Source organism: Ursus americanus, chromosome 28 (assembly GCF_024610735.1).
Source record: "Ursus americanus isolate L20-20 chromosome 28, mUrsAme1.1.p, whole genome shotgun sequence".
NCBI lineage: Eukaryota > Metazoa > Chordata > Mammalia > Carnivora > Ursidae > Ursus > Ursus americanus.
Window position 1 is genome coordinate 6,142,390 of NC_142154.1, and position 26,662 is coordinate 6,169,051.

General features: G+C 38.7%; 1 protein-coding gene across 3 annotated transcripts in view; it reads right to left on the reverse strand.

Annotated features, from left to right (window-relative positions):
- Positions 1 to 26,662, reverse strand: part of FANCI (FA complementation group I) — a 77,883-nt gene that overhangs the window by 39,354 nt on the left and 11,867 nt on the right. For all 3 annotated transcript variants that reach the window (XM_045813028.2, XM_045813026.2, XM_045813027.2), the window contains exons 3-14: positions 24,343 to 24,415; positions 19,772 to 19,902; positions 19,183 to 19,339; positions 19,050 to 19,107; positions 17,479 to 17,520; positions 17,017 to 17,140; positions 16,471 to 16,556; positions 14,753 to 14,879; positions 11,554 to 11,646; positions 10,368 to 10,504; positions 4,838 to 5,018; positions 3,295 to 3,382 (exon numbers count right to left, since the gene is read on the reverse strand). In XM_045813028.2, the coding sequence (XP_045668984.2) occupies positions 3,295 to 3,382; positions 4,838 to 5,018; positions 10,368 to 10,504; positions 11,554 to 11,646; positions 14,753 to 14,879; positions 16,471 to 16,556; positions 17,017 to 17,140; positions 17,479 to 17,520; positions 19,050 to 19,107; positions 19,183 to 19,339; positions 19,772 to 19,902; positions 24,343 to 24,415 (1,297 nt within the window). The remainder of the gene's footprint in view (positions 1 to 3,294; positions 3,383 to 4,837; positions 5,019 to 10,367; positions 10,505 to 11,553; positions 11,647 to 14,752; positions 14,880 to 16,470; positions 16,557 to 17,016; positions 17,141 to 17,478; positions 17,521 to 19,049; positions 19,108 to 19,182; positions 19,340 to 19,771; positions 19,903 to 24,342; positions 24,416 to 26,662) is intronic.

A 26,662-nucleotide genomic window follows, 5' to 3' on the forward strand; every position in this document is an offset into this window, starting at 1 on the left:
AGAGTCTGCTTGAGATTCTTTCCCCTCACTCTCCCTCTGCTCCTTCCCCTGCTTGTGCTTTTTTTTCTCTCTCAAGTAAATAAATGAAATTTAAAAAAAAATAAGAAGAAATAAGCAGAAATCAATGAAATTGCAAATAGAAAACAATGGAAAGAATTCAAACCAGAAGCTCATTCTTTGAAAGATCAGTAAAACTGACAAGTCTCTAAGCCAAACTGATAAAGAAAAGAAGATGCAAATTACTGATATTAGGAATGTTTTGATTTGCAGGTAACATGATTTCTATGTAGAAAATCCTACAGAACTGCCAAAAATTAATTATAACTAATAAAGTGGGTTTAGCAATGTTGCAGAATATAAGATCAGCATAAAAAAGCAACCATTTTTACATGCTGACAGTTAACAATTAGAAATTGAAATTTAAAAAATATCATGTACAATAGCATCAAAAAAATGAAATACTTAGGGATAAAGCTGACAAAAGATATGCAAGATTCATACTGAAGTCTACAAACATCGCTAAAAGAAATTACAGAAGACCTATATAGATGGAGAGATCTATTATGTTCATGGATGGGTTAGAAGACTCAGTATTGTTAAGATGCCAATTGTCTCCCAAACTGACCCATCGAATCAAGGCAAGCTCAATCAAACCTGAGCAGGTCTATTATAAAAATTGACAAGTTAATTCTACAACTTACTTTGAAATGCAAAGCACCTAGATTAGCCAAAACTATTTTGAAAAAGAACAAAGCTGAAAGATTTACACTATTTGATTTTAAGACTTATTACAAAGGTATATTAATCAAGACAATAACAGATCACTGGAACAGAAGATTCCTAAAATAGACCCACATACATATGGTTGGTTGATTTCAGCAAGGATGCCATATAATTCCAAGATTCCATGGTAATGCCAAGATAACCTTTTTAAAAAGTTGTGCTGGAGCAACTGAATAGCCAAAGGGTGGGGGGGACAGTTACTCTACACCATATATAAAATTTAACAAAAATGGATCATAAAGCTAAGTATAAGAGCTATAACTATAAAGCTTCTAGTAGAAAATATAGGAAAAAAATTTCAGCGAATCTCAGTGATCTTGGGTTTAGGCAAGGATTAATACATGACACGAAAAGCAGAAACTATAAAAAGAAACCGATAAATTGATAACTGATAAATTAAAAATACTTGCTCTTCAAATGACACTGTTACAAACATTCAGTCAAACCACAAACTAAAAAAGTATTTGCAAAACACACATCTGACAAAGGACTTGTATTCAGAACATATAAAGAACTTTCACAACTCAGTAATAAGGGGGCAAACAACTCAATTTTAAAAAGTGGACCAAAAGATCTGAACAGACATGTGAAAACCATGATGAGATACTATCATGCACCTATCAGAATGACTAAAATTAAAATGACTAACCATACCAAGTATTGGTCACGATGTGGAGTGACTAGCAACACTGCTGGTAGAAATGTAAAGTGGTACAACCACTTTGGAAAACAGTCTGGCAGTTTCTTAAACCATTAGACATAGATCTCCCATATGATGCTCCCATTCCACTACCAGGTATTTTCCCAAGAGAAATGAAAGCATATTTCCTCAGAAAGACTTATACGTGAATGTTCATAGCAGCTTTATTCATAATAGTCCCAAACCAGCAACAACCTACATAACCTGTCCACAGGCGAATGAATAAACAAATTGAGGTTATATTCTCACCAGGTAGTACTGCTAATAATAAAAAGTGACCAACTACTGATCCATGCAACAACCATGGAAAAATCTCACAAGAATTATGCTGAGTGAAAGAAGCCAGACAAAAACAGGAGTGCATACGGGATTCCATTTACATAAAATTCAAAAAATGGCATTTAATTTACAGACAGAAAGCAGACTCGACTGGAGACAGGAGGTGGGGAGGAAGAGTGGGTTGGAGGAAAGAATTATGAAGAGGCACCAGGAAACCTCTGCGGGTGATATGTCACCTTCATCGTGCAGATGGTTTCACAGCTGTACGCATGTCAAATCATCAAACCGTTAGACTTTAAATATGTAGAGATTACTGTACTTCAATAAAGCTGTAAAGAAGGGGAAAAAAGTAGAATAAAGTGTCAAGTACTGAACTTTTCAGAATCTTCATGCTGAAGGGTAGAAGAAAAGGAACCACTAAAGGAAGAAGAGAAGAACTGATCACACACAGGGTAAGAAGCAAACTGTTAGGGGCGCCTGGGTGGCACAGCGGTTAAGTGCCTGTCTTCGGCTCAGGGCGTGATCCCGGCGTTCTGGGATCGAGCCCCACATCAGGCTCCTCCGCTAGGAGCCTGCTTCTTCCTCTCCCACTCCCCCTGCTTGTGTTCCCTCTCTCGCTAGCTGTCTCTATCTCTGTCAAATAAATAAATAAAATCTTTAAAAAAAAAAAAAAAAAAAAAAAGAAGCAAACTGTTAGTTACCAGAGAACCTATCTAAGAAAGTTTCAGGGGAGAGTTATAAACGGTGTTGAATGATAGAGAAATTAGGAAAGTTGGTGGCTAAGAAAAGACCAGTGGATTCGGCATTAGAAGATATGTATTAAAGAGGCGCCTGGGTGGCTCAGTTGTTAAGTGTCTGCCTTCGGCCCAGGGCGTGATCCCGGCGTTCTGGGATCGAGCCCCATATCAGGCTCCTCTGCTGGGGGCCTGCTTCTTCCTCTCCCACTCCCCTAGCTTGTGTTCCCTCTCTTGCTGGCTGTCCCTCTGTCAAATAAATAAATAAAATCTTAAAAAAAAAAAAAAAAAAAAGAAGATATGTATTAAAATACAAAGAGGAGTACTGAAGCCAAACGTCAAGGGTTAAGGAGATAGGAGGTCAATGAGTTGCAGCATAAGGACAACACTCACTAGAGAAATAGTAAAAACAGAAGAGAGAGAGCTGATGAAAGATACAAGTTTTACTCATTAGTTATATACTCCTTTCCTTCTTGACGACCACAATGTAAATGGACTTATGTCTCATGGGCATCATAATCAAAGATACTGCATTAAAATACTGCATCATTAAAAATTTTTTTCCAGGACCACGGTGCCTGCATGGCTCAGCTGGATAAGAGTCTGACTCTTGATCTCAACTCAGGTCTTGATCTCAGCATTGTGAGTTCAAGCCCTGCATTGGGTTCCACACTGGGCATGGAGCCTATTTAAAAAAAAAAAAAAAAAATTGCAGGACCAAAACAGTATGATATTTACACAAAGATATTCCTTAGAACTTTCACACTTTTTCACCCTTCCACAGTTCTAAGAACTGACCTAAGAAATGACTGATGGGAGAGGATGCTCTGGTAACAACCCTGTTGAGTACTTGCTCCAGAATTTCTTGTCTGATCATCTCATGGATCTAAAAAGAACAGAACAGTCAATAACATATCCCATGGTGACCTTCAGCTTACAACAGCATCAATTTAGGTGAGGCAGAATGAGGAACAGTTTGGATATGGATACAACTTGACCATTTATTTCAAAGACAAATACACTGCGAATCATCTAGAATGATACAGTCACTCAATTCTATCCTTATTCTGTGCTCAGAAGATTCATCAGCAGGGCAAACTACCATGCTCATTAGCCTAAAAGAGAGCTCATATGAAAGTACTGATGTGTTAGGTTCAGCACCAAACAGGAATAATACTACTTAGGTATCCATTACATGCCAAACCCTTATTTCTGACATTATGCTATGCATGACTTTCATCTTAAAATTTAAATGCCTATGAAAATTTCTGGAAATCCCAAAAACCTTCACCAAACCCTTCTCCAGTTTCTGGAAGCACAGTAGTCACCTAAAAAAAAAAAAAAGACTTGTTTCGAATTTTCACTCGAATTTTCATTAAAATTCTTACCTCAACTTGATTATTTTAAGGTACAGACTAATTTCTTTCAGACCTCAGACTAACACTAGATCAGTAGTAGTAAATTACATGCTTTACAGATGGCCTTGACCAAGACAACATCTGTGTGAAACCAAAGAGAACCTCACTAGTTTTAGAAAAACAATTTTAAAAAATATTAAAATCTCTTACTCTTTTAATCAGATTACTATTTAAAAGGGTCATTTATATCACCTAACACACAACTCTCGAGGACTATTATACATTCACTTCGTAGTTCTGGATCAGAACACTAGATACACATTCAAATGAGCCTCCCAATAACATTTTCAGCAGACACTTTTGGCATGTAGCTACATTAATTCGAAGTCAAGAAAATGACGTAGATGAACCATTAGCAAAGTTGTTTAGCCTCAGACATAACCTAGCTTTTGTTTTAATTGAAAGGAAATGTATTTTTGAAAGCTGTTTCAGAAATTAAGATTGAAATGACAGTCATTATATGGTAATGACTTTAAAAATGTTAAGAACTATTTTGGTTTCTTCAAAAACAATGAACCAATAAGCATGATTCTTCAAGCCTGATGTTCTACAGTGACCTAAAAGATTATTTTTTTATAAAAGGCAATAGCATCCAAAAGCACCCCCCAAAACAGAAAATGATCAAAAATGATTTACTACTGGAGGAAGAAGAGGAAATCATGAAAAGCTAATTTATATTCAAACTTCTAAGAAACAGAAAAAGGAGAAATTAAAATAAATGAAAACCTCATATAAATAAAGGATGAAAAAGCAAATATTCCATCAGGCTAGATGTCATGTTTCAATTACTATCCCAACCTCTGTTCCTGGAAACGGCTGCATACTCAAATTTCCTTGTCCTCCAAGCTCCCAAGCAAATGTCATGCCCTGCTTATAATACAGTTTTACAGAATTAGGGAATGGTTGCCGAACTAGAGACTCACCTTAAAAGTTTCCAACAGGATATTAGCACCCAGCTTACATGCATGCTGGTTTGGTATTTTTGAAAGACCTGAGCTGGTTTCACTACTTTTTCCATCAAGAATCTTCTTTGGCCCATATGAATCCATTAAAATGAAGCCAAGTTCTACCAGGCCCTGAGTAACATGATCCCAACTATGAACACTGCAAGAAAACAAAGCTGAGTTAAAAAGAAAAACTTAGGAAGATACCTTACCTTTATAATACTCACTGTCATGTTACACATTTCCCAAATTTGACCTAGATCACCAACATCATTCACATGAACCTTTTCTTTCCATGCATCCTTATCTGTCAGAATTCTGAATTCTTGTTAGTATTCCAACTGACAGAACACTGGGAAAATCCAGAAACTACAGAATGTTCAAAAACATACAGACGAAGCTGCAATATTTCAATGTACCGACCATTACACATTTCCATTCAAGATTTCATGACTGGAAGCTAATTGCTGCTTCTTTTATTTCCCCCATGACACTAACGACACTTATATTCTATACACACAAGTTTGCCCCCCTCCCCAGAATGAGTTTCTCTATGGTAGAGACCATCTTGTAGTTGTATTTTTACCCATACAGACTCGCATTAAGACTAACATTTAGAAGGCACATGGTAAATATTTATAGCAGGAATATTTATATTCAAATTTATATATTCACATATTTATATCATATTCATATTTATAGTACGAATCAATGCATGATCTGGTTTCAAAAGCAATGAGCCAAACCTACAAATAACCTTTTGCACAGCAGTAGAATCCTCGGGGATACCCACAGTAGAGGAAATGCTATGCTTATAATAACCTCTGTATCATTTCTACTTGCTAAACAGCAACAAATTATAATAAATTCAGCATTAAAGAATAAAGGAGACAGTTGTGAACAGATTCTCATTACATTTCAACAGATTTTAATAATATTCACACACTGGAGATCTGGGATCAAGATAACAGCCTGAGCACATGCTCTATTCTTCGCACCCCCCAAAACCCACGAATGGCCGAAAAGATACACACGTCTGTATGTGTGCGCCTATATACGGTGCACTTACACAATCCATAACAATGGGGAAAAATAAGGTGTTTTTGACTGACTAGAAATTATAAAGAATCCTTAAAAAGTGAAAGAAATGTAACACAAGAATGAAAGATGAAGCCTCAGACCAGAGTGCAAAACGACGGCGTGGCTTCAAAAGCAGCTACCAAAGGCAGATGTGCTGGGACCTGGAAGGGACCCTGGGGCCACTGTGGGGTGACTGGCTGGAATTCCCCAGCATGAACAGTCAGGTACACAGCATCCTTCTGGACCTTCTTCTCCAACAGCCCAGTGCACCCCCAGTTATGGCAAGAAGTGAGTAACAATGAGGCTATACTTAGGTGGGATCTGTGAGTCGAGGAGCTCGGGCCTCAGAGGCAGAGAAGCACTCCGAGTATGCAACATGCTGACAGTTAGGGAGGTCAGCCCTTGGCATATCCTACCACCACCTTCACGGCAGAGGTACACCGTATCCCACAATATGGCACTCTCAGACAAACTAACGGCAATCACCAGCAACAATTAGGAGACAACCAATAATCACCAAATATAAGAAAAAAAGACCACCTTGAAAGAGAAGCAACAAAACTCAATGAAGAGAACTAATACCTGAGGGAAAAGGTTAATGGAACAAAAAGGAGATTTTAGAAGTCTAATAAATATCCTTAAATGAGAATATTAGATCATGAAACAAAAAACAGACTGGCATGAAAAAAGAACCAACTGGAAATTTTAGAAATGAAAAACATGATTGCTAGAGTGTGAAAACTCAACAGATAAATCTAAGAGTAAAATAAACAGGGCTAAGAGCAAATGAATGAAATAAAAGAACTAAGATTTTTGTAGAATTTCACACAAAAAGACAAAAATATGAAAAGCTTGAAAGAAAAATTGAGACACGGAATACAAAGACATCCCAACAGCTAACAGGAGAGAATGGAGATGAAAAAAAAGGGAAGAAATTAATTAAAGAAAATAAGGAGAAAAACAGTTTAGGAAAGACACGAATCCTTATAAATGAAAGGTCACAACAGGTATCAAGCAGAAATGACTTAAAAAGGAACTTATATAAATTGTGTTAAATTTCAGAATATCAAAAATAGAAATGAAGTCTTACAGGTTCCCATGAAGAAAAGAACAGGTTATCTACAATAGTACAAAGAGTCAGATAATCATTAGCCTTTTTATCAGTAATTCTAGATGCAAAAAGACAACGAAAAATGATTATAAACTTAAAATTTTATACCTGGTCAAACTACTGTTCAGTGGGAGGGCAAAATCAAGACATCAGAGATGACAAGACTCAGAAAGTTTACTATCCATAAATCATATCAGAAAGGATTATAGCAAAAATTACATACTAATGGTATCTTTCCAAGAGAAAAATACGAGATTCAAAAGATAAACATAAGCAAAGAAACCAGTAAAATTTACTACAAAATCTAAATAAGGTTCTAATCTTGGAGAAAAGAGACAATTATAGTCCATTTGCTACAAAATGTCTATCTGTAACAGGAAAGAGCTCAGACACGATTGTTAACTAGGGAAGTAAACATAACCTGGAAGCTGAACTGGTTCACAGGTGATTTTTTCCTAGTACACTTAATGTTCTGTACCTCCAAGTATCTGCAGGTAAACACAAAGTATATCAACAGAACTGAATACAGCAAACCATAGAGGAATACAGGACTACTGTTCATGATGCCCCTTAGCCTGTTTTTTTTTTTTTTTTTTAAGATTTTATTTATTTGAGAGGGAGAGAGAGAGTGAGCACAAGCTGGGGGAGAAGCAGAGGGAGAGGGAGAAGCAGACTCTCCACTGAGCAGGGAGCCTGACTTGGGGCTCGATCCCAGGACCCTGGGATCATGACCTGAGCCAAAGGCAGATGCTTCACTGATTGAGCCACGGAGGTGCCCCAGCCTGTTTTCTTCCTTTTGGCTTAGGCCACATGCAAACCAATATCTCTGAGGTGTTTATTGTGTGGTTCTCCCCAATATTTGTGCATTTGGTTCTAGTCTCCAGAATTCAGCCTCAACACTCCCTTACTGTGCCTGTCCAGGTTACCACAACTTATTTAAGGTAAAGTCTCATAATTTACTGTAGCAGAACATTTATGTTAAGAATATATGGGAAGGGGGGGTGAGGGGATTGGGCTAGGCCAGTGATGGGTATTGAGGAGGGCATGTATTGCATGGAGCACCGGGTGTTATACGCAAACAATGACTCACGGGACACCACGTCAAAAACTAAGGATGTACTGTATGGTGACTAACAGAATATTAAAAAAAAAAAAAAAAAAAGAATATATGGGAAGGGCACCTGGGTGGCTCAGTCAGTTAAGCTTCCAGCTCTTGGTTTTTGCTCAGGTCATGATATCAACCCCGAGTCAGGCTCCACACTCAGTGTGGAGTCTTCCTAACACTTTCTGTCCCTCAAAACAAAACAGAACAACAAAAAAAGACCTTCTCTCTCTCTCCCTTTCACGTGCTCTCTAAAATCAATCAATCTTAAAAAAAAATGTGGAAAAAAAGAATATATCACGTCATTCTTTCTCATGGCTGAGTGATATTTCAGTGTTTGTGTATGTGTCATATCTTCTTTCTCCATTCATCTCTTGATGGACACTTGGGTTGCTTTCATATCTTGGCTATGAAGAAATAGATAAAGGGGATTAAGAGGAAATTCCAGTTATAAAATAAGTAAGTCACAGAGAGGAAAAGAATAGCACAGGGAATAGTCCATAATAATAATAATATCCTACCACTTTGTATGGTGTATGGTTCTATGGTGACAGATGGTGAATACATTTATGGTGAGCAATGAGCAACGTACAAAATCATCAAATCAGTATGCTCTACGCCTAAAACTAATATAACATTGCACGTTGATTATACTTAAAAAAACACATCGGATATTAACTAGACTTATCGTGGTCATCATTTTACTACATGAACAATGAATCATTATGTTGTACACCTAAAACTAATATAATGTTATATGTCAGTTATATCTAAAAAAAAAAAATCTTAATGCTCTGGTTATAATGTCAAATATAAGTCTGCTCAGCCCTATCTTCCCCACAAGCACCGTCATTTTTAGAGTGTTAATTTTAAAAAACAGGTTTTCCAGAAATATACTGTGTTACAGGAGAAATGTGAAAAATCAACTCTACTAAATACACACTAACAGGCAAGTCTAAGTCTAAATACAATACCACTAAAATGTGGTGGGGGGGGGTCCAAAAATTTAATCACATGAGGTTAACTGACTGGGGCAAGCATGTATAATTAACCATCTGCTTATTTAAGGGAGTCTAGTAATATTCTCCAAATCCCTCCCCACTGAGGTTTGGTCCTACCTGGTGTTAACAGTGAAACCCACTCTAACTATAGATGGAGATAGGATTCCAGGTCCTATGGCTGACTGGGACTTCCAGAAGGGCAGCTTTCTAGGAATTTCCTGGCTAGCTAATATGCCTGTATCTTTAGCCCAAACTGAAGAGACCAGGTTGGGAAAATACAGGAGATACAACTATAAACCTCAGGAAAAAGAATAACCAGATACAGAGAAGATAAAGGAGCTTTAAAGCCTATCAATGGGTAAACCACTCAGAAACAAAGGATTCTAGTCTGAAATTTGCCTTATGTGCCAACCTCGTGTAAATTCAATCTAAATGAGAATTCCAGGACGTGGAATGAGATTTACCTCAGATTATGGCTTAAATTATAAAGCTTTAAAACATTCGATCCACAAAGCAAATATGACACAGTAAAGACAGTTACAACAGCTAATGTGTATCTTGAAATTAAAATAAAAACCAGTGTAGTTACCAATCTTTTCAATTTGGTTTAAAATGGATTTGTCTAGGGACACCTGGGTGGCTCAGTCAGTTGAGCATCTGCCTTTGGCTCAGGTCATGATCTCAGGGTCCTGGGATCAAGCCCCACATTGGGCTCCTGCTTGGCATGGAATCTGCTTCTCCCCCTCTGCCACTCTCCCTCACTCATGTTCTCTCTCAAATAAATAAATAAAATCTTTAAAAAATAAAAAAATAAAATAAAATGGATTTGTCCAAAACTGCTAATTTAGTTTCATCCATCAGCCCCAAACTTCAACAGTAAAAGTAAATAAAACTTTTAATGTTTTTTTACTCACCTAAAAAGCCAATGAAGACTCAGACCAAGAAAGAAGTGTAATATCATGACAGGATCAAAGGCACCCACTTTAGTTTTGTATTCTTGCTATCAAGGTGGCCAAGAAATCAAGCCTTGGGATTTAAGGATTTTTCGATATGGGAAAAGCTTGCTTGAACAATTTCAAGGGATTAAACCTTGATATGTGAAGTCAACAGCCATAGTCATCAATTTTCTCTGATGAACCCCAAGTATGGAATCACATTGTATTTTCCAACACTAAATACCTTGTGAACCCACTGGGGTTTGGTTCATGAACTCACCTATTCTTTACAACTTCCAAGATCATGGTTGAAACACATGACCTATGAGGGACTAGATTCTGAAGAAATTTTGAGCCTTGGAGAAGCTGAAGATCCTTAAAGCTTTTTACAACCGAAGCTTTTAAAAGGTCAAACACCTAATATAATGAAAGAAACAGGAAAATGAAGCAAAAAATGAGAGCCGATGCTACAGAATCTTAACTCTGTTAACTGTTCCTACTTGCTGCCATACACTTACATCCCTAAGACGGCCGTTTTACTAGATGAGTATGATATAAAAATTACGACTTCCAGTGCGCACTTAAAAGAGTTGAAGACAGGTAGGTATTCCTTAAGAAAAAGGGCTGGGGTGTCTGGGTGGCTCAGTTGGTTAAGTGTCCAACTCTTGATTTCCGCTCAGGTCCTGATCTCAGGGTTGTGAGACGGAGCCCCACGTCGGGCCCCACACTGGGCGTGGAGCCTGCTTAAGATTCTCTCGCTCTGGAGCACCTGGGTGGCTCAGTTAAGCATCTGCCTTTGGCTCAGGTCATGATCCCAGGGTCCTAGGATCAAGGCCCACGTCAGGCTCCATGCTTAGCGGGGAGTCTGCTTCTCTCTTTCCCGCTGCCCCTTTCCCTGCTTGTGCTTTTTCTCCCTCTTGCTCTTTCTCAAAGAAAATCTTAAAAAAAAAAGATTTTCTCACACTCCCTCTCCCTACCCCCCCTCACTCTCTCCCTCTCTGAAAAAAGAAAAAAAAAAAGAGAGAGAGAGAAAAAGGAAAAGGGCTAAAATCAATATTAATATTACCCACAATCAGGGCACACATATGAGAAAAAAGGGTAAAGGATTTTATATTTCCATCCTTAGAACTACATTGCTCTCATTAATTTAAACTCAATCAGGGATAATTTCTTAGAAAGCTGCACCATAATAAAACTACTAGTGAATTCCTAGCTAAACTTCCCATTCTTGCCACCTGGACTGTGTGATATGTTTCCACTCTTCTTCCCACTCACCACCTGGCTTACCACACCATATGAAGTAAAGGCATAAACCAAGTACCTGAACAAGTCTCTGGGCAGCCCCCAGAAAACAGCGTGGGCCTACATGCCTTACAGAGGAATTTGCTGCTAGCAGAATGGGCTAAAAAAGGGCTCTTGTACTCCTTATCAACTATAGGAGGAAGCAAAAAGTCATTAATAAATACCTGTTCCTCAAATCTTTGTATTCTTGTTACAGAGAGCAGGAGGGCAATGCTGAAGGGACATATGCTGTTACTGAAATCTCCTTGCTGTCCTGCCTACAGAGAAACCAAAAAGGAGTCACCATTCACATCTTAAAAGTATAACATAACCTACTGAATACAGATCCTAAAATGGATCAGAAACCTAAATTTAAGACCCAAAACTACAAAACTTTAAAAACAAAACATATTGGAAAATCTTTAAAACCTTGGATTAGGCAAAGATTACTTAGATATAATACCAAAAGCATAAGCTCTGTAAGAAAAAATTGATAAACTGGACCTCATAGAAAGATGAGCCAAGATTGGGAGAAATACTTGCTAATTATATACATGATGAAGGACTTAGAATATATAAAGAATTCTTAAAACTCAATAATAAGACACGCAATCAAAAATGGGCAAAAGATTTATAGAGACATTTTCCCAGAGAAGATATCAGAACAGCTAATCAGCACACGAAAAAATGCTCAATTATCAGTCTTTAGGGACTGCAAAGCAAAACCTCAGTGAGATACTGTTTCATACACACCGAAACAGCTATGATAAAAAAGACAGACAATAACAAATGTTGGAGAGGATACAGGGAAACAGGAACCCTCATACCGTGCTGGTGGGAATGTAAAATGACATAGCCACTTGGGTAGTTTCTTAAAAACGTAAATATACATTTATCACATAACCCAGAAATTCCACTTGTAGGTATCTATCCAAGAGAAGTGAAACATATGTCCACACAAAGACCTGCATATGAATGTTCATAACTGCATTATTCATAGTAGCCCCGAAGTAGAAACAATTCAAATGTCCGTCAACTGGTGAACAGCTAAAACAACTGACAGATTTCTTATTTAATACTATTAAACAAGAAAAAAGAATGAAATACTGACACGGGCTACAACACATGGATAACTTTGAAAACATCATGCTAAATCAAAGTCATACACAAAAGATCATTTATTATATAATTCCATTTCTATGAACTGTCTAGTAAAGATCAATCTATAGAGAGAGTAGATTAGTGGTGGCCTGGGAATGTGAATTTACTATAAATGGGCATGAGGGATTTTACAGCGTGACGAAAATGTTCTAAACTTGGATTATGGTGATGGCTGCACGAGGTAAACTTATGAAAAATCTCTAAATTGTAAACTTAAAATGGATGAATTTTATGTTTTATAAATTATATCTCATAGAAGAACAAATACCATATGATTTCACTCATGTGGAATTTAAGAAACAAAACAGATGAACATAAGGAAAGGGAAGGAAAAATAAGATGAAAACAGAGAAGGAAGCAAACCATAAGAGACTCTTAACTCTAGGAAACAAACAGGGTTGCTGGAGGGGAGGTGTGTGGGGGGATGGGGTAACTGGGTGGGTGATGGGCACTAAGGAGGGCAGTTGATGTAATGAGCACTGGGTGTCATATGCAACTGATGAATCACTAATTTTACCTCTGAAACTAGTCTAATACATTATATGTTCACTAAACTGAATTTAAATTAAAAAGTTATATCTCAATAGGGGCGCCTGGGTGGCTCAGTCGTTAAAGGTCTGCCTTCAGCTCAGGGCATGAGCCCGGCGTTCTGGGATCGAGCCCCGCATCAGGCTCCTCTGCTGGGAGCCTGCTTCTTCCTCTCCCACTCCCCCTGCTTGTGTTTCCTCTCTTGCTGCCTGTCATATAAATAAATAAAATCTTAAAAAAAAAAAGTTGTATCTCAATAAAGTTTAAAAAAATAGAGGTCTTTGAGGCCTGAAAGAAATGATACCCAAAAGACAATAAACAAAAATAATAACAAAAAATCGACAAACAAAAATAATACAGTGGCGTAGATCAAGAAATCAAAACTGGTAGGGTGTCCAGGTGGCTCAGTCGGTTAAGCGTCTGCCTTTAGCTCAGGTCATGATCCCAGGGTCCTGGGATCGAGCCCGCATCAGGCTCTGCTCAGCAAGGATAGGCTTCTCCGTCCCCCTCATGCTTGAGCACATGTGCGCGCGCGCTAGCTCGCTCTGAAATAATATCTTGAAAAAAAAAAATACAAAACTCGTTCTTTGGAAAGATCAATAATGTAGTTACTATAAACCTAAATAAAAAGAAAAGTGAACAGATACTGAGGAGATAAAGAAGCTTTAAAGTCTAGCTCCACATCATGGTCTTTGAATATCCTTTCCTACAAAAGGGACCCAGGGCTCCTTGGAGAAATGGCTGATATCCATATGGATGGGGAGCCTTGGATAGCAGTGCTCAAAGGGTCACGTCAGAAGGACACAGACGCGAACTTGAAGGATCCAACTGGCCAAATATGGGTCATGTGGAGTAATGAATAATGAATACAAGGAATTAAAAAAGGTTAGTGGGTGCATAGCAATATTCAAAAATATAGGAGGGGGGAGGCTTTTTTCATGGAAGCCAGCTAAGAATGTAGAAGGAATAATAGACTTAGAAATTTTTTATTTTAATTCTACCATTTTGTAACTCCCAGTATAATAACTGATTAAGGCTTAGAATTGTCAGTAGCTGGGAAAACGAAAACCACTGCGTGGAACGTTGCTAGATCTTCACGTGATCTAAATTATGAGCCCGTGGATTACTTTCTATCTACAAAAGGAAACACAGATCTTTGCAAATGAAGAAAACTGATGGTCACCGTCTTAACCAAAAGAAAAAATAGGAAAAAATAGGTCTTTTATCTGTATACTACTTTTCTTTAAAAGGGTTCAAAACACTTCTAATTTTAATCTTACTACTTCGCAAATATTTAATGATGAATGACTTGGTTTCGCAAAACTCCATAAGAGACTACTAGAAATAGGCACTATCCCAATTCTTATATGGAGAAACAGAGGTCAAGGTTGAAGCTCATCTACAATGATGATGGAGTTATGTATGATTAAACGTTAAGTTTCCTGCTGAACAGTCATCTTTTTTTTTTTCCTTTTTAAACACCCAAACATTTAAGCATGGTTTTAAAATGGAACTTGCTTAAGAATGTGGTGACATATATTTTCTACTTTCAGAGTAAAAGGCATCCTCTAGATCTACAGCCACTGTACAATGCTTCAACTCGTCTCCTGTCATTAACATGCATCAAAGAGGCTTGAGCTCAAACACCCCTGTTTCATAAAGAGCTCCTGGATCACCGTAGGAGTCCGGGGCTACCTTTAGGTGTTTCAGGAGTTCTCTGCCTAGTTCACAGTCCAGTTTGATGGCAAACACGATGTGTAGAATAATGGTGCCTTCCACATGACGCAGTTCGCCTGATGGCACGGTAACAAGATCCAATAGCCTAAAAGATTCAACAGAAGGGTATGAGCTACAGATTGAGCAAGAGACAAGAGTGCAGATACTCAGATGAACAAGCAGACCAACTCAAGCTGAACTCATACCATCACTGGAGGCAGGAAGTGTAAATTCTACTACCTCATTTCTTGCTTCTTTGTAACAAAACTTCCTGAAAGCATGAATTATATCTATTATCATTAATTCCACGTCTTTACCTGTTCTCAGTTAAATCCAATTCAACCAGGCTTCTGCCCCTCTCTACCCACTCCCCTCAATGCCATGTGACTATTCTTGCAAGGGTTACAAATGACCTCTATGTTGCCAAAACCAATAATCAAGTCCCATCTTAATTAACACCCCAGCAGATATGACACAACTGACCACTTCTTTCTTGAAACACACTCTTGTCTTCTGGGGCACGGTCAATGAATTCTTCTCCAATTTTTCTTTCTTTTTTTTTTGGCTGGCTCATCCTCCCTTTAAATGGTGGAATGCCTCTGAGCTCAGTCTTGGGTTTCTTTTTCTTCACAATCTCCCTAGGATTCCCTATCCAATCCCATGGTTTTAGTTCTTTCCAGTCTCTTATCTCCAGTCCTGACCTCTCCCTCTAGCTCTAGACTGTCTGCTTAATACCTCCAAATGGGAAGCTAATAATACATCTCAAACTTAACATAGTTAAAACTGAGCTTATTTCGTCCTACACCTGCTTTTCCATCAGTCCTTCCTAACTCGGTATATAAGACCACCTTCTAATCAATTGCTCAAGCCACGTAACAAAAAGTTACCTTACAGTAGAAGTGGTAGGCTGCAATCAGATTAACAGCATGAGCTCTGAGCCAAGCTGCCCTGATCAAAATCTCAGCTCCACTGCTATATAACCTTGGGATATTCCTTGATTTCTCTGTGCCTCGGGTTCCACATGCATAAAGTAGAGGCAAAACAGGGCTGTTGTGAGGTTTAAGAGCTTAGAACAGCACCTGGCACAGGTAAACACCCTACAAATACTTGCTTTAGAAAAAATCTTTTTTCAGACATACCAAGCTGTGTCTGGCATTCATACTAACTACTCCACTAACTGAAAATGTTCTTTTCCCTGATCTACATATTGTGGTTCTTATCATTCCGGCTTCAGTTAAAGTAACACCCTCTCCAAGAGGTTTTCCCCGACTCCCCCACTCTAAAGTAGCTACATTGTCACTATCATGTCATCCATCTGAGTCATCTGCATAGCACTTTCTAATAGTTCTCTTATTTATTTTCTGTTCTCTTCTCACCAACATTTAAACTCTTTGAGAGCAGCGACCTTGCTGACTGGTTCATCACTATAGTCCCAAGGCCAAATAGTTCCTGGTACAGAGTAGAAACTTCATCAACAGCTTATAAACTTGCAACTTACATGACAATTACTGCTATGCTCCTGGAGAGCTGTAGATGAGGGAGGTGAAGAGGCTGCTTTAGTACTGAGCAGCTCAGAGAGGACTAGGAAGTTCTCGGCTAACGTGAAGGTAGGGACTGAAAGGCTAAATAACAAGGAAGTAAAACACACAAGAAGGGCATCTGTCAAAATCATTTTATTTCTGTACTATATTACTCACTCATCACCACTCTGGTCCTCATTGTGCTGCTTATCTAGCTCATTGAAGAAAGTTATGATTCCTTCCAAAGCCCTCCTTCTGCTTCCCTGAAAAAACACAAAATAGGTAAGTTCTCCCCATAAGAGCAAGATCACCAAGTTGAACTTAAAGTACTTTTCAGCTTAGAGGATTCTCAAATATGAACCTACATAGGTAAATTACAACCTAAAATCACACTAAGCATTTACAGAAGACTTTTTCATGTTGAGACTGAGTTTGAAATGCATCTTAGTGTCAGACTTCAGTTAGAGGCTGGACAGTCCACCCTTTTTTGAGATCTTTATCCCTTCTGCTACCCCCCACCCCCACACACAGAATGTGGGAGTACAAGAGTCATGTATGTTTTCCTGGGCTGAGGAGCATGACCCTTTTACCCATCATATCATCAGACATGAAATGAAAGCATCTATGCCCTAGTATGTAAATCAAGGGTATGAATAAGCTGAATGGCCCTACCTGATCATTCCACTAGAGTTTAAAAAACATATATTTATTTTTTATTTATACCTTTGAGGAGAGAACCAGAAGCTGATAGACCAGAGGTGGTATTTCTTGAAGATTCAACTTGGAGAACATCCTCAACACTTTTTCCACCACAAACTCCACCTCTTCTGCAGTCAGAGGGACATCCCTGTGGATCAAAGACTCTCAAGGCCAGAGCTATGGCCTAATTTGGGAGATATGAGAATATTATAACTACCTCCTTGTCTTTCATCTGAGAGAGAAACTTAAAGGGGGCCAAAAGCTTTACACAAGTCAAGTCATATTGGAAAAAAAAATCATAGTTATACTTTAAATAAGCAATTATAGTAAAAAAAAAAAAAAAAAGGGCGAAAATCCTGTAACAGAAAAGAGAGGTACCAATACTCTTACTCGGGGGAGAGCAGTGTTTGGGGTTGCTAAATTTCAATTTCTACAGGCAAGTTCACACAGCAGGGTAAAACGAGAAAAGGGAATAATGATGCTTACTTGAACATGGAGGTGAGCTGGATTACATATTGCTGATCCCATCTGGTTCAAGAAAATGACAAAGAATATGAAAGTTTATCTCAATTTAACTTATTTGCATATTACTATGTAAAATTAATAAGGAAGGAAAAAAATTCAGGCCATTTCAAGTTTGATTTGGTACTACTGGAAAACAAGATCAAAGAATCAATGAAATAACAGCTTTTAACCTATAAAACTGCAAAAATCAAAGTTTGGTGATATTCAGTGCTGGGAATTTTGGGGAAACAAATGCTCTCCACATACTATTTTAGAGAGTGTATACTGATATAACCTTTCTGGAAAGACAAGCTGGCAATACTTATCAAGTTTAAAAATACACATAACCAGACACCCCCTCCTCAAATTAGTATTAGAAATATATCCCAAGTACACGCTTACAAAGTCACCTAGATATGTAAGGATGTTCACTGCAACACTTTTTATAACAGCAAAAAACCCAAGTAACCATATATTATTTATTGGGGAAAAAACATTCTTAACAATCAGAAATTAGCCATTTATAACAGAATAATATGGAACTATTAAAAAGAATGATGTAGAGTTGTGTATACTGACATGAAGAGATGTGTTAAATGAAAAATGCAAGGTGTATTACAATGTGTATTGAATAAACTCTTTAGGGTATTAAAAACAAATGGGGGTGCCTGGCTGGTTCAGTTAGAGGAGCATGCGATTCTTGATCTCAGGGTCGAGTCTGACCCCCATGTTGGGTATAGAGATTACTTAAAAATAAAATCTTGAAAAAATTTTTTTTAATTTAAAAACGAATGAATAAATAGATAAGCACACATGAGCTGAGACATACTTAAAATTATGTATGCTAAGGATCTTATGTAAAGAACCATAAAAGCTGTTATTTCTGATTTAGGTAATCTCGGGTGTTCCCTTCTGTTTCTTTTTAACATACCCAAATGTAATCACTGTATTACATAACTTAGTATTCTCTTTATTTCACTGACTGTAGTAAGGATTTTTCATCTTTGATGGTTTTTTATATTTCACTTTTAATGGGTTTAAATTTCATGGAGTGGCTCTACCTTAACTTACGTAGGTTACATACCATAACTTACATCTCTCTATTACTGTATACTTAAGTGGGTCACAATTTTCTGGGTCGAACATGTTCATGTATGAGGATTTCTTATTATGCTGGAGTCTTTCCTTAGGGTAGATTCCCATATTTCTGGCTTAAAGACACAACCACTACTTATATATCCCACTCATTTAAAAAAATACATAAAAGATGTAGTAGCAGGGGGACTTCTCAGCCTTAAGGACCTTGGGACTCCAAATAATGCTAGAGGACAAAACTGCGTTAAGATGAACAGTCAATATAGTCTTAGAACAGAAAATATAGTAAATAATCTCTCAAAAATTCATCGTGGACTACATAAATCGTTTTACAGTTGTATATTACAAACAAAAAAACAGACTAAAAGACTTAGTGATACAAATTCCTGAAATAGACAGTAATCCCTTTTTTGGCCACTTGTACGTCTGAGAAAGTGCTACACGTTAGTAAGACTCACCGGCCAGAACACAGGGTGTTAATCAACTGCTTCTTACATTCTTCCCCGCTCAGTGCACCTAGAAATGCAAAATACACTGAGAAATAAATTTGATTAACTAGCAAAAAAGCCACTAAAATTGGAAGAAAATTACCTTTTCCATAATCCAGATTTTCCTTGTTGGCAACAAGGGCAGTGAGAATAACGGGTAATAACTCCAAAGACTTTCCATTTGTTAAGCTGCCCTCTTTGATAGCACCAACAAACTCCTTGGCTAATTCAACCAGTAATGATCCTGGAAAATTGTGAGCCTAAACATTCATGGGATAAGGAAAATGTTAAGCAGAAATCTAGATGTTCGGTATCTCTTTCCACAAATAGTGTCTCTTGCTGAATTAATAGTAATAGCACTGAAACCCAGAACTGGTACTATAAGGGATCCTGGAAATCGTCTGCTCTGGTACAAACTTATAATTGTAAAAGATTTCAAAGGTCAGGATCCTCCATCAGTCCTCCAATGTTTTCAAATACTCTTCAAAGATATCAGATGTCCACAGTATCAGAAATTAACATAAACATGGGTTTATGGCCCATCCATCATCTATTCTGTTTTTTAACAGTAGTTCTTATTGATAAGTAGGAACTATGCTAGATTTGCACATTTAAGTTTACACTCCCTCAACAAACTACAATCCCCGGCCCCAAATCTACCCAAAACCAAAAAATTTTGTTTTCCATCTTACCTCTAGCATTAGTAATCCTATGATCTCAGACGCTACTTCTTTCTGCAAATCCCCTGATTCCACTAAGCGGATACAACAAACGTATATCTTAAGTCTCCTAAGAGCTCCAGCTTCCTCAGAGCAGGGGGAACCTTATTGTTTTAACGAGCGGTACAGAAACAAAGAAAGAATAAAGGAAGAAATCTTAAAAAGCTGAAGAGCAAACAGGAAAAACAAACATTATAGTTTAATATAGAAGTAGAATTTTCAAACTACTGATCACTATAATGTTTAGAACAGCAATATTGAGGAGCTTTACAAAAGCACATACATTAGGCAGATGACTGAAAGGTCATCTTTTCTTCTTCCACCTACATCATTAATTTTTAAAACAAGTTCATAGTGCAAATGGAGAAGTACCTTCTCTTATACCTTAGAGCCTTTTCAGGTCCAGTAACCCAAATTAAATGTCTTTAACATATTCCTCTTCAAAATATAACTGAGTCATGTCAGCAGGAATGGCAGAATAATAACGACCTCAGAAAATCCTTTCCTCCATAAAAGCAGTAAGAAAACTGACAAAAATAATGAAAACCATCAAGAACAACAATCCTGGCAGAGGGGAATGGTATCTGGTTGCCAGAGTTCCCACAAAATATCATTTAAAATGTCCCAAAAGTATGGCCCATACACAGGAAAAAAGAGAATAGAAACTGTCCCTGACAGAGCCTAGATGTTAAATTACTAGACAAAGATTTTATTTTATTTTATTTATTTATTTTTTTTAAAGATTTTTCATTTATTTATTCGACAGATTTAGAGACACCAGCGAGAGAGGGAACACAAGCAGGGGGAGTGGGAGAGGAAGAAGCAGGCTCATAGCGGAGGAGCCTGATGTGGGGCTCGATCCCAGAACGCCGGGATCACGCCCTGAGCCGAAGGCAGACGCTTAACCGCTGTGCCACCCAGGCGCCCCTAGACAAAGATTTTAAATCTGCTATTTTCAGTATGTTCAAAGAAGGAAACGATGCCTAAAGAACTAAAGGAAATGTCTCACAAATAGAGACTATCAATAAAGAGACAGAAATTGTAAATAAGTAGGGGCACCTGGGTGGCTTAGTTGGTTGAGCATCTGACTCGATTTCAGCTCAGGTCATGATCTCAGGATCATGAGATTGAGCCCTTTATCAGGCTCTGCGCTCAGCGTGGAGTCGGCTTGAGAATTCTCTCCTTCTGCCCGCCCCACCCCACCCCCACTCAGTGCACATGCTCACTCGCTCTCTCTCTCTCTCTCAAATAAATATGAAAAAAACTTGTAAATAATAAAAATTCTGAAATTGAAAAGTACAATAATTGAGCTGAAAAATCCACAATAAAGTCTCAACAGGAGATCTGACTTGGTGGAAGAAAGAACCAGAGAACTCAAAGATAGAGGCACTGAGATTATCCAGTCTGAGGGACAGAAAGAAAGAAGAAACATGAACAGAGCCTCAAAGACCCGTGGGATATCATCATGAGTGCTAACACAGACATAATGAAAGTCCCGAAAGACAGGAAGGGGCAAAAAGAAGACATAATGGCCAAAAACTTCCCAATTTTAATGAACACTAATTTGCACATTTAAGAAACTCAGTAAGTTCCAATGATAAACACAAGAGAAGTACACCTCGACATACAATAGCAAACAAAATCAAAGACATCTCATCATAGCAAAGGCCATATGTGAAAAACCCACAACTAACATCATACCCGATTATTAAAGATTGAAAGCATTTCCATAAAACATGAAAAATACAAGGATGCCCACTTTTACCACTTCTATTCAAGATGGTATTGGAATTCTAGACAGAGTAATTACTGGATTTAGGGCCACTGAACTGTACCCTTAAAAGTCAAAGACAAAGAAAGAACCTTAAAAGCAGTAAGAGAGAAGCAAGTCATCTGGGAAACAGATATTCAATACAATTAATAGCTGCATTCTCATCAAAAAGAAAACAAAAACAACAACAAAAAACCCCCTACAACATTGAAAGGCAGAAGGAAATGGGATAACATAGTCAAAATGCTGAAAGGACTGTCAACCAAGAATTCTACAACCAGAAAAACTATTCTTCAAAAATTAAGAAGAGGGGCACTTGGGTGGCTCAGATGGTTAAGCATCTGCCTTCAGCTCAGGTCATGATCCCGGGGTCCTGGGATGAGCCCCATGTTGGGCTCCCTGCTCAGCAAGGAGCCTGCTTCTGCCTCTGCCCCCCTCCACACCCGCCCCCCTGCTTGAGTGCTCTCTCAGATGAATAAAATCTTAAAAAAAAAAAAAAAAAGCATTCAGTTTGAAAAACAAGTAAAATTATCCCTATTCATAAATGACATAACCTTGTTTATAGAAAAACCTCAAGTATCCACAAAAAAATAAATTATCAGAGAGCAGCACCTGGCTGGCTCAGTTGGAGGAACATGCGGCTCTTGATCTCAGTCAGGGTCGTGAGCTCGAGTCCCATGTTAGGTGTAGAGATGACCTTTTTTTAAAAAAAGATTTTATTTATTTGACGGAGAGAGAGTGCACAAGCAGGGGGAGTGGCAGGCAGAGGAAGAGGGAGAAGCAGACTCCCCGCTGAGCAGGGAGCCTGATGCAGGGCTCTATCCCAGGGTCCCAGGATCATGACCCGAGCTGAAGGCAGACACTTAACTGACTGAGCCACCCAGGTGCCCCTTTTGAGATTACTTAAAAATAAAATCTTATCTCAGGGTCCTGAGATTGAGCCCTGCATCCAGCTCGGCACTAACTATGGAGCCTGCTTGAGATTCTCTCTCTCTCCCTCTGCCCATCCCCTCACCTGCTCGTTCTCTCCCTCTCTCCAAATAAATTTTAAAATAAAATCCTAATAAAGGCTACTGCATTTCTACATACTAGCAACAAACGATTAGAGGACTAAATTAAGAAAATTCCATTTACAATAGCATCAAAAAATAGAATACTTAGGAATAAATTTAAGAAAAGTATGTATAAGACTTGTATTCTGAAGACTATAAAATATCAGTGAAAGAAATAAAGAGAACCTAAGTAAAGGGAAAGACATTCCACGTTCATGTAATGGAAGACTTATGCTAAGATAGCAGTTCTTCTCAAATGCATATATATATATATATATATATATATATTTTTTAAGATTTTATTTATTTATGTGACAGAGAGACAGCCAGCGAGAGAGGGAACACAGCAGGGGGAGTGGGAGAGGAAGAAGCAGGCTCATAGCAGAAGAGCCTGATGTGGGACTCGATCCCGGATCGCCAGGATCACGCCCTGAGCCGAAGGCAGACGCTTTAACGACTGCGCTACCCAGGCGCCCCTCAAATGCATATACAGATTCAACACAATCCTTACTAAAACCCCAGCTTCCTTTTTTTTCAGAAATTGACAAGCTGATCTTAAAATTCATATGGAAACACAAGGGACCCTGAATATCCAAAATAATCCTAAAAAAGAAAAACAAAGTTGGAGGACTCAAACTTCCCAATTTGAAAATTTTCTGTAACATTGTAGTAATCGACAGTGTGGTGCTGACATAAGGAGACATATAGATTAAGGGACTAGAACTGTGAGTCTAGGTATAAACCCTCACATTTACGGGCAACTGATTTTCAGCAAGAGTGCTGCTAAACACAAGATGAAGCTGGACTCCTACCTCATACCTTATACCAAAATAAAATGGATCAAAGATCTAAATGTAAAAGCTAAGGCTATAAAACTTTGAAAAGAAAACACAGGTTTAAATCTTCATGACTTTGGACTAAGCAATGGTTTTCTTAGATAAAACACCCAAAGCACAAGCTGTAAGAAAACAAAATGAACATCAAAAAACTTTGTGCTTCAAAGCATCCTGTCAAAAAAGTGAAAAACAACCCAGAATGGGAGAAAATCTTTGCAAATCATAAGAGATAGGTATCTAGAACATATAAAGATTATAACTCAATAATAAAAAGACAACCCAATTTTTAAAAGTGCAAATGATCTGAGTAGCTAGTTCTCCGAAGAAGATATACAAATGGCTGGTAAGCACATGAAGGGAGGCTCGACATCATCAACCACCAGGGAAATGCACATCAAAACAGCGAGATACCACTTCACACTCCCTAGGATGGCTACAGTGAAAAAGACAGTAGCGAGTGTTGACAAGGATATGGAGAAATCATCAGCCTCACTCAGCGCTGGTGGGAAAGTAACACAGAAGTCAACCAAGATATTCCAAGTCATTAAACCCCAGAACTCCTCTGCCCCTTGTTAGGCACAGGTTAAGTACTAAACGTTGCTGTTCTCCACAATTTTAAAAGCAAGTAAAGTAAATTTTATGAAATGCATCCTTTGTAGGCCCCCAAACCAGCGATACAATCTCAAGTACCTACTTCAATCCCTTTAAGTAAAATTACTTGAGTCCACAAGACAGGAGACTGCTGCTTTAGTTGATTTTATAAAATCCCCGTAACACAGAAAAGTCTCAGTGTGGCTTCCAACAGTAAGAAAAGCAGCAATATGTACCCAAAGTAAATAAATCTACTAACCAACCGAGGCGCGGAGAAGTGGCATGAATTATTACCTTTGAAGATGGCTCGCAGGAGTGCTCCGGCAGCTCTTCCTTTCACTGCCTGATTCTGAAGGAGATTAGCCAACTGCAATCAAAGAAAGAAAAAGCTACAAGTTTCTGGCAACAATTTATCTACCGCAAGGACCTAAATTCCCAGTACGAATCATCTGTCAGGTTCATACCCTTCAGAGATTTCAGGTATCACAAATATCATTGATTTAGACAGAGGAGGGTAGAATTTAACATGACGCTGGGCTGTGAAGACTGAAATTTATTCGTATCTTCATTCTACAATTGTCTAAGTACAACAGAACTTACTGAAGGGAAAAGAGCATAGTGATAGGACACTTTTTTTTTTTTTTTTAAGTCAGTCTTGCTCCTTATGCAAAGAATGGCTTGTGGGGGGCTTAAGAGTGAAATAGGGATACGTTAGGAGACTGCTATAGTACTCAAAAGTGGGAGATGATTGTGGCCTAGCCCAAATAGCAGGGGAGATATTACTGGTTGAACTGTGCCCCCCCCCCAATTCATGTTGGAGTTCTAACCCCCAGGACCTCAGAATGTGACCCTATCTGAAAATAGGGCTGTTGCAAATGTAATTACTTAAGTTGAGGTCATTACGGTTGGTGCGAAAGACTCCTTCTAGGAAGGGGAATCCTGGACACAGAGACATACACAACAAGTGTGCCCTGTGAAAATGAAAGCAGAGAGCAGGGTGACAGAAGCTCAGGAACGCCAAAGACGGTCAGCAAACCACCGGAGGCTAGGTGAGATTCTCACAGCCTCAAAGAAACCAATGCCGCCAGCACTTCGATCTTGGACTTCGAATCTCCAGAACTATAAAAATAAATTTTGATTGTTTAAGCTACTCCGTTTGTAGTAATTTTATAATCAGCAGCCCTGGCAAACTAATAAAGAAGTTGAAGAAAAGTAGACTAAAGATAAATCTGAGAGCTCGAATTAACAGGACTTTGCTGTGGTCTGAATGTTTATGTCCCCCCACAAATTCACATGCTGGAGTCCTAGTGCCCGATGTGATAGTATTTGGAGGTGGGAACTTTGGAGATGATTAGGTCATGAGGGCAGAACTCTCATGAATGGGATTAGTCCCCTTATAAGAGATCCCACAGAGCTCCCTAGCCCCTTCCACCGTGTGAGAATACAACATGAAGTCTACAACCCAGAAGAGGGCCTTCATCTGACCACACTGGCACTCTCATCTCCAACTTCTAGCCTCCAGAACCATGAGAAATAAATGTTCATTTATAAGCCACCCAGTCTGCCATATTTTCTTTCGGCAGCCTGAACAGACTGAGACAGACTTCCTCATGGTTTAGAAGTGAAAAGGGTGTGATGACGAAGAAAGAGAAATCAAGGAGGACTCTTACATTTCCGGCTTAAGCAACTAACTGGGTAGATAGTGGTATCAGCCACTGACATGGTGAAAACTTGGTATTAAGCATGTAAATCTCCCACAGGGCTTGTAAAAACAAATTGCAAGGCCCCAGTTTTTGATTTAGCAAATCGATGTGGCACTCAGAACCACTACTCCCAAGATATCCAAGTGGAAATGCCAAGTAGTCAACTGGATATGCCAAAATGGAGCTCGAGAAGAAAGAGTTCAATGGGAACATATGAGATCATTCGGGGGGGATGTAAAGAGAGGAGAAACACCAACATTCAAGGATTAAAAAGAGAAGCAGCAGCCAGCAAAAACTGAGGTGAGGTTGACAATATCCAGAGACATGAGTGTCACAGAAGCCAAGACAAATAAAACAGTGAATTTGTTCTCTTCCCCAACTACACGTGCCTGGTCTTTCTGACTGGAGTCCGTATCTCCCTTCTTTTTTTTTTTTTTTTTTTAAAGATTTTATTTATTTATTTGACAGAGAGAGAGACAGCCAGCGAGAGAGGGAACACAAGCAGGGGGAGTGGGAGAGGAAGAAGCAGGCTCATAGCGGAGGAGCCTGATGTGGGGCTCGATCCCAGAACGCTGGGATCACACCCTGAGCCGAAGGCAGACGCTTAACCGCTGTGCCACCCAGGTGCCCCCGTATCTCCCTTCTTAAATACATAATAAGGAAGTACTTGACTGTTCCACCTGGAACCTCCAGCAGAATACTCAGCCCTTGACACAGCCCTCAGAGAAGGGTAGTTCTCAACCAGGGCTGAATCTGTCCCTCCTCCCACCCCCCAGACTACACTGGACAATGCCTGGAGACATTTTCAGTTGTCATAACTAGAAGGGTACAACGATCTGCTGATGTAGAAGACCAGGGACGCTGCTAAAACCCCCTACAAGGCACAGGATGGCACTCAACAAAGAATTATC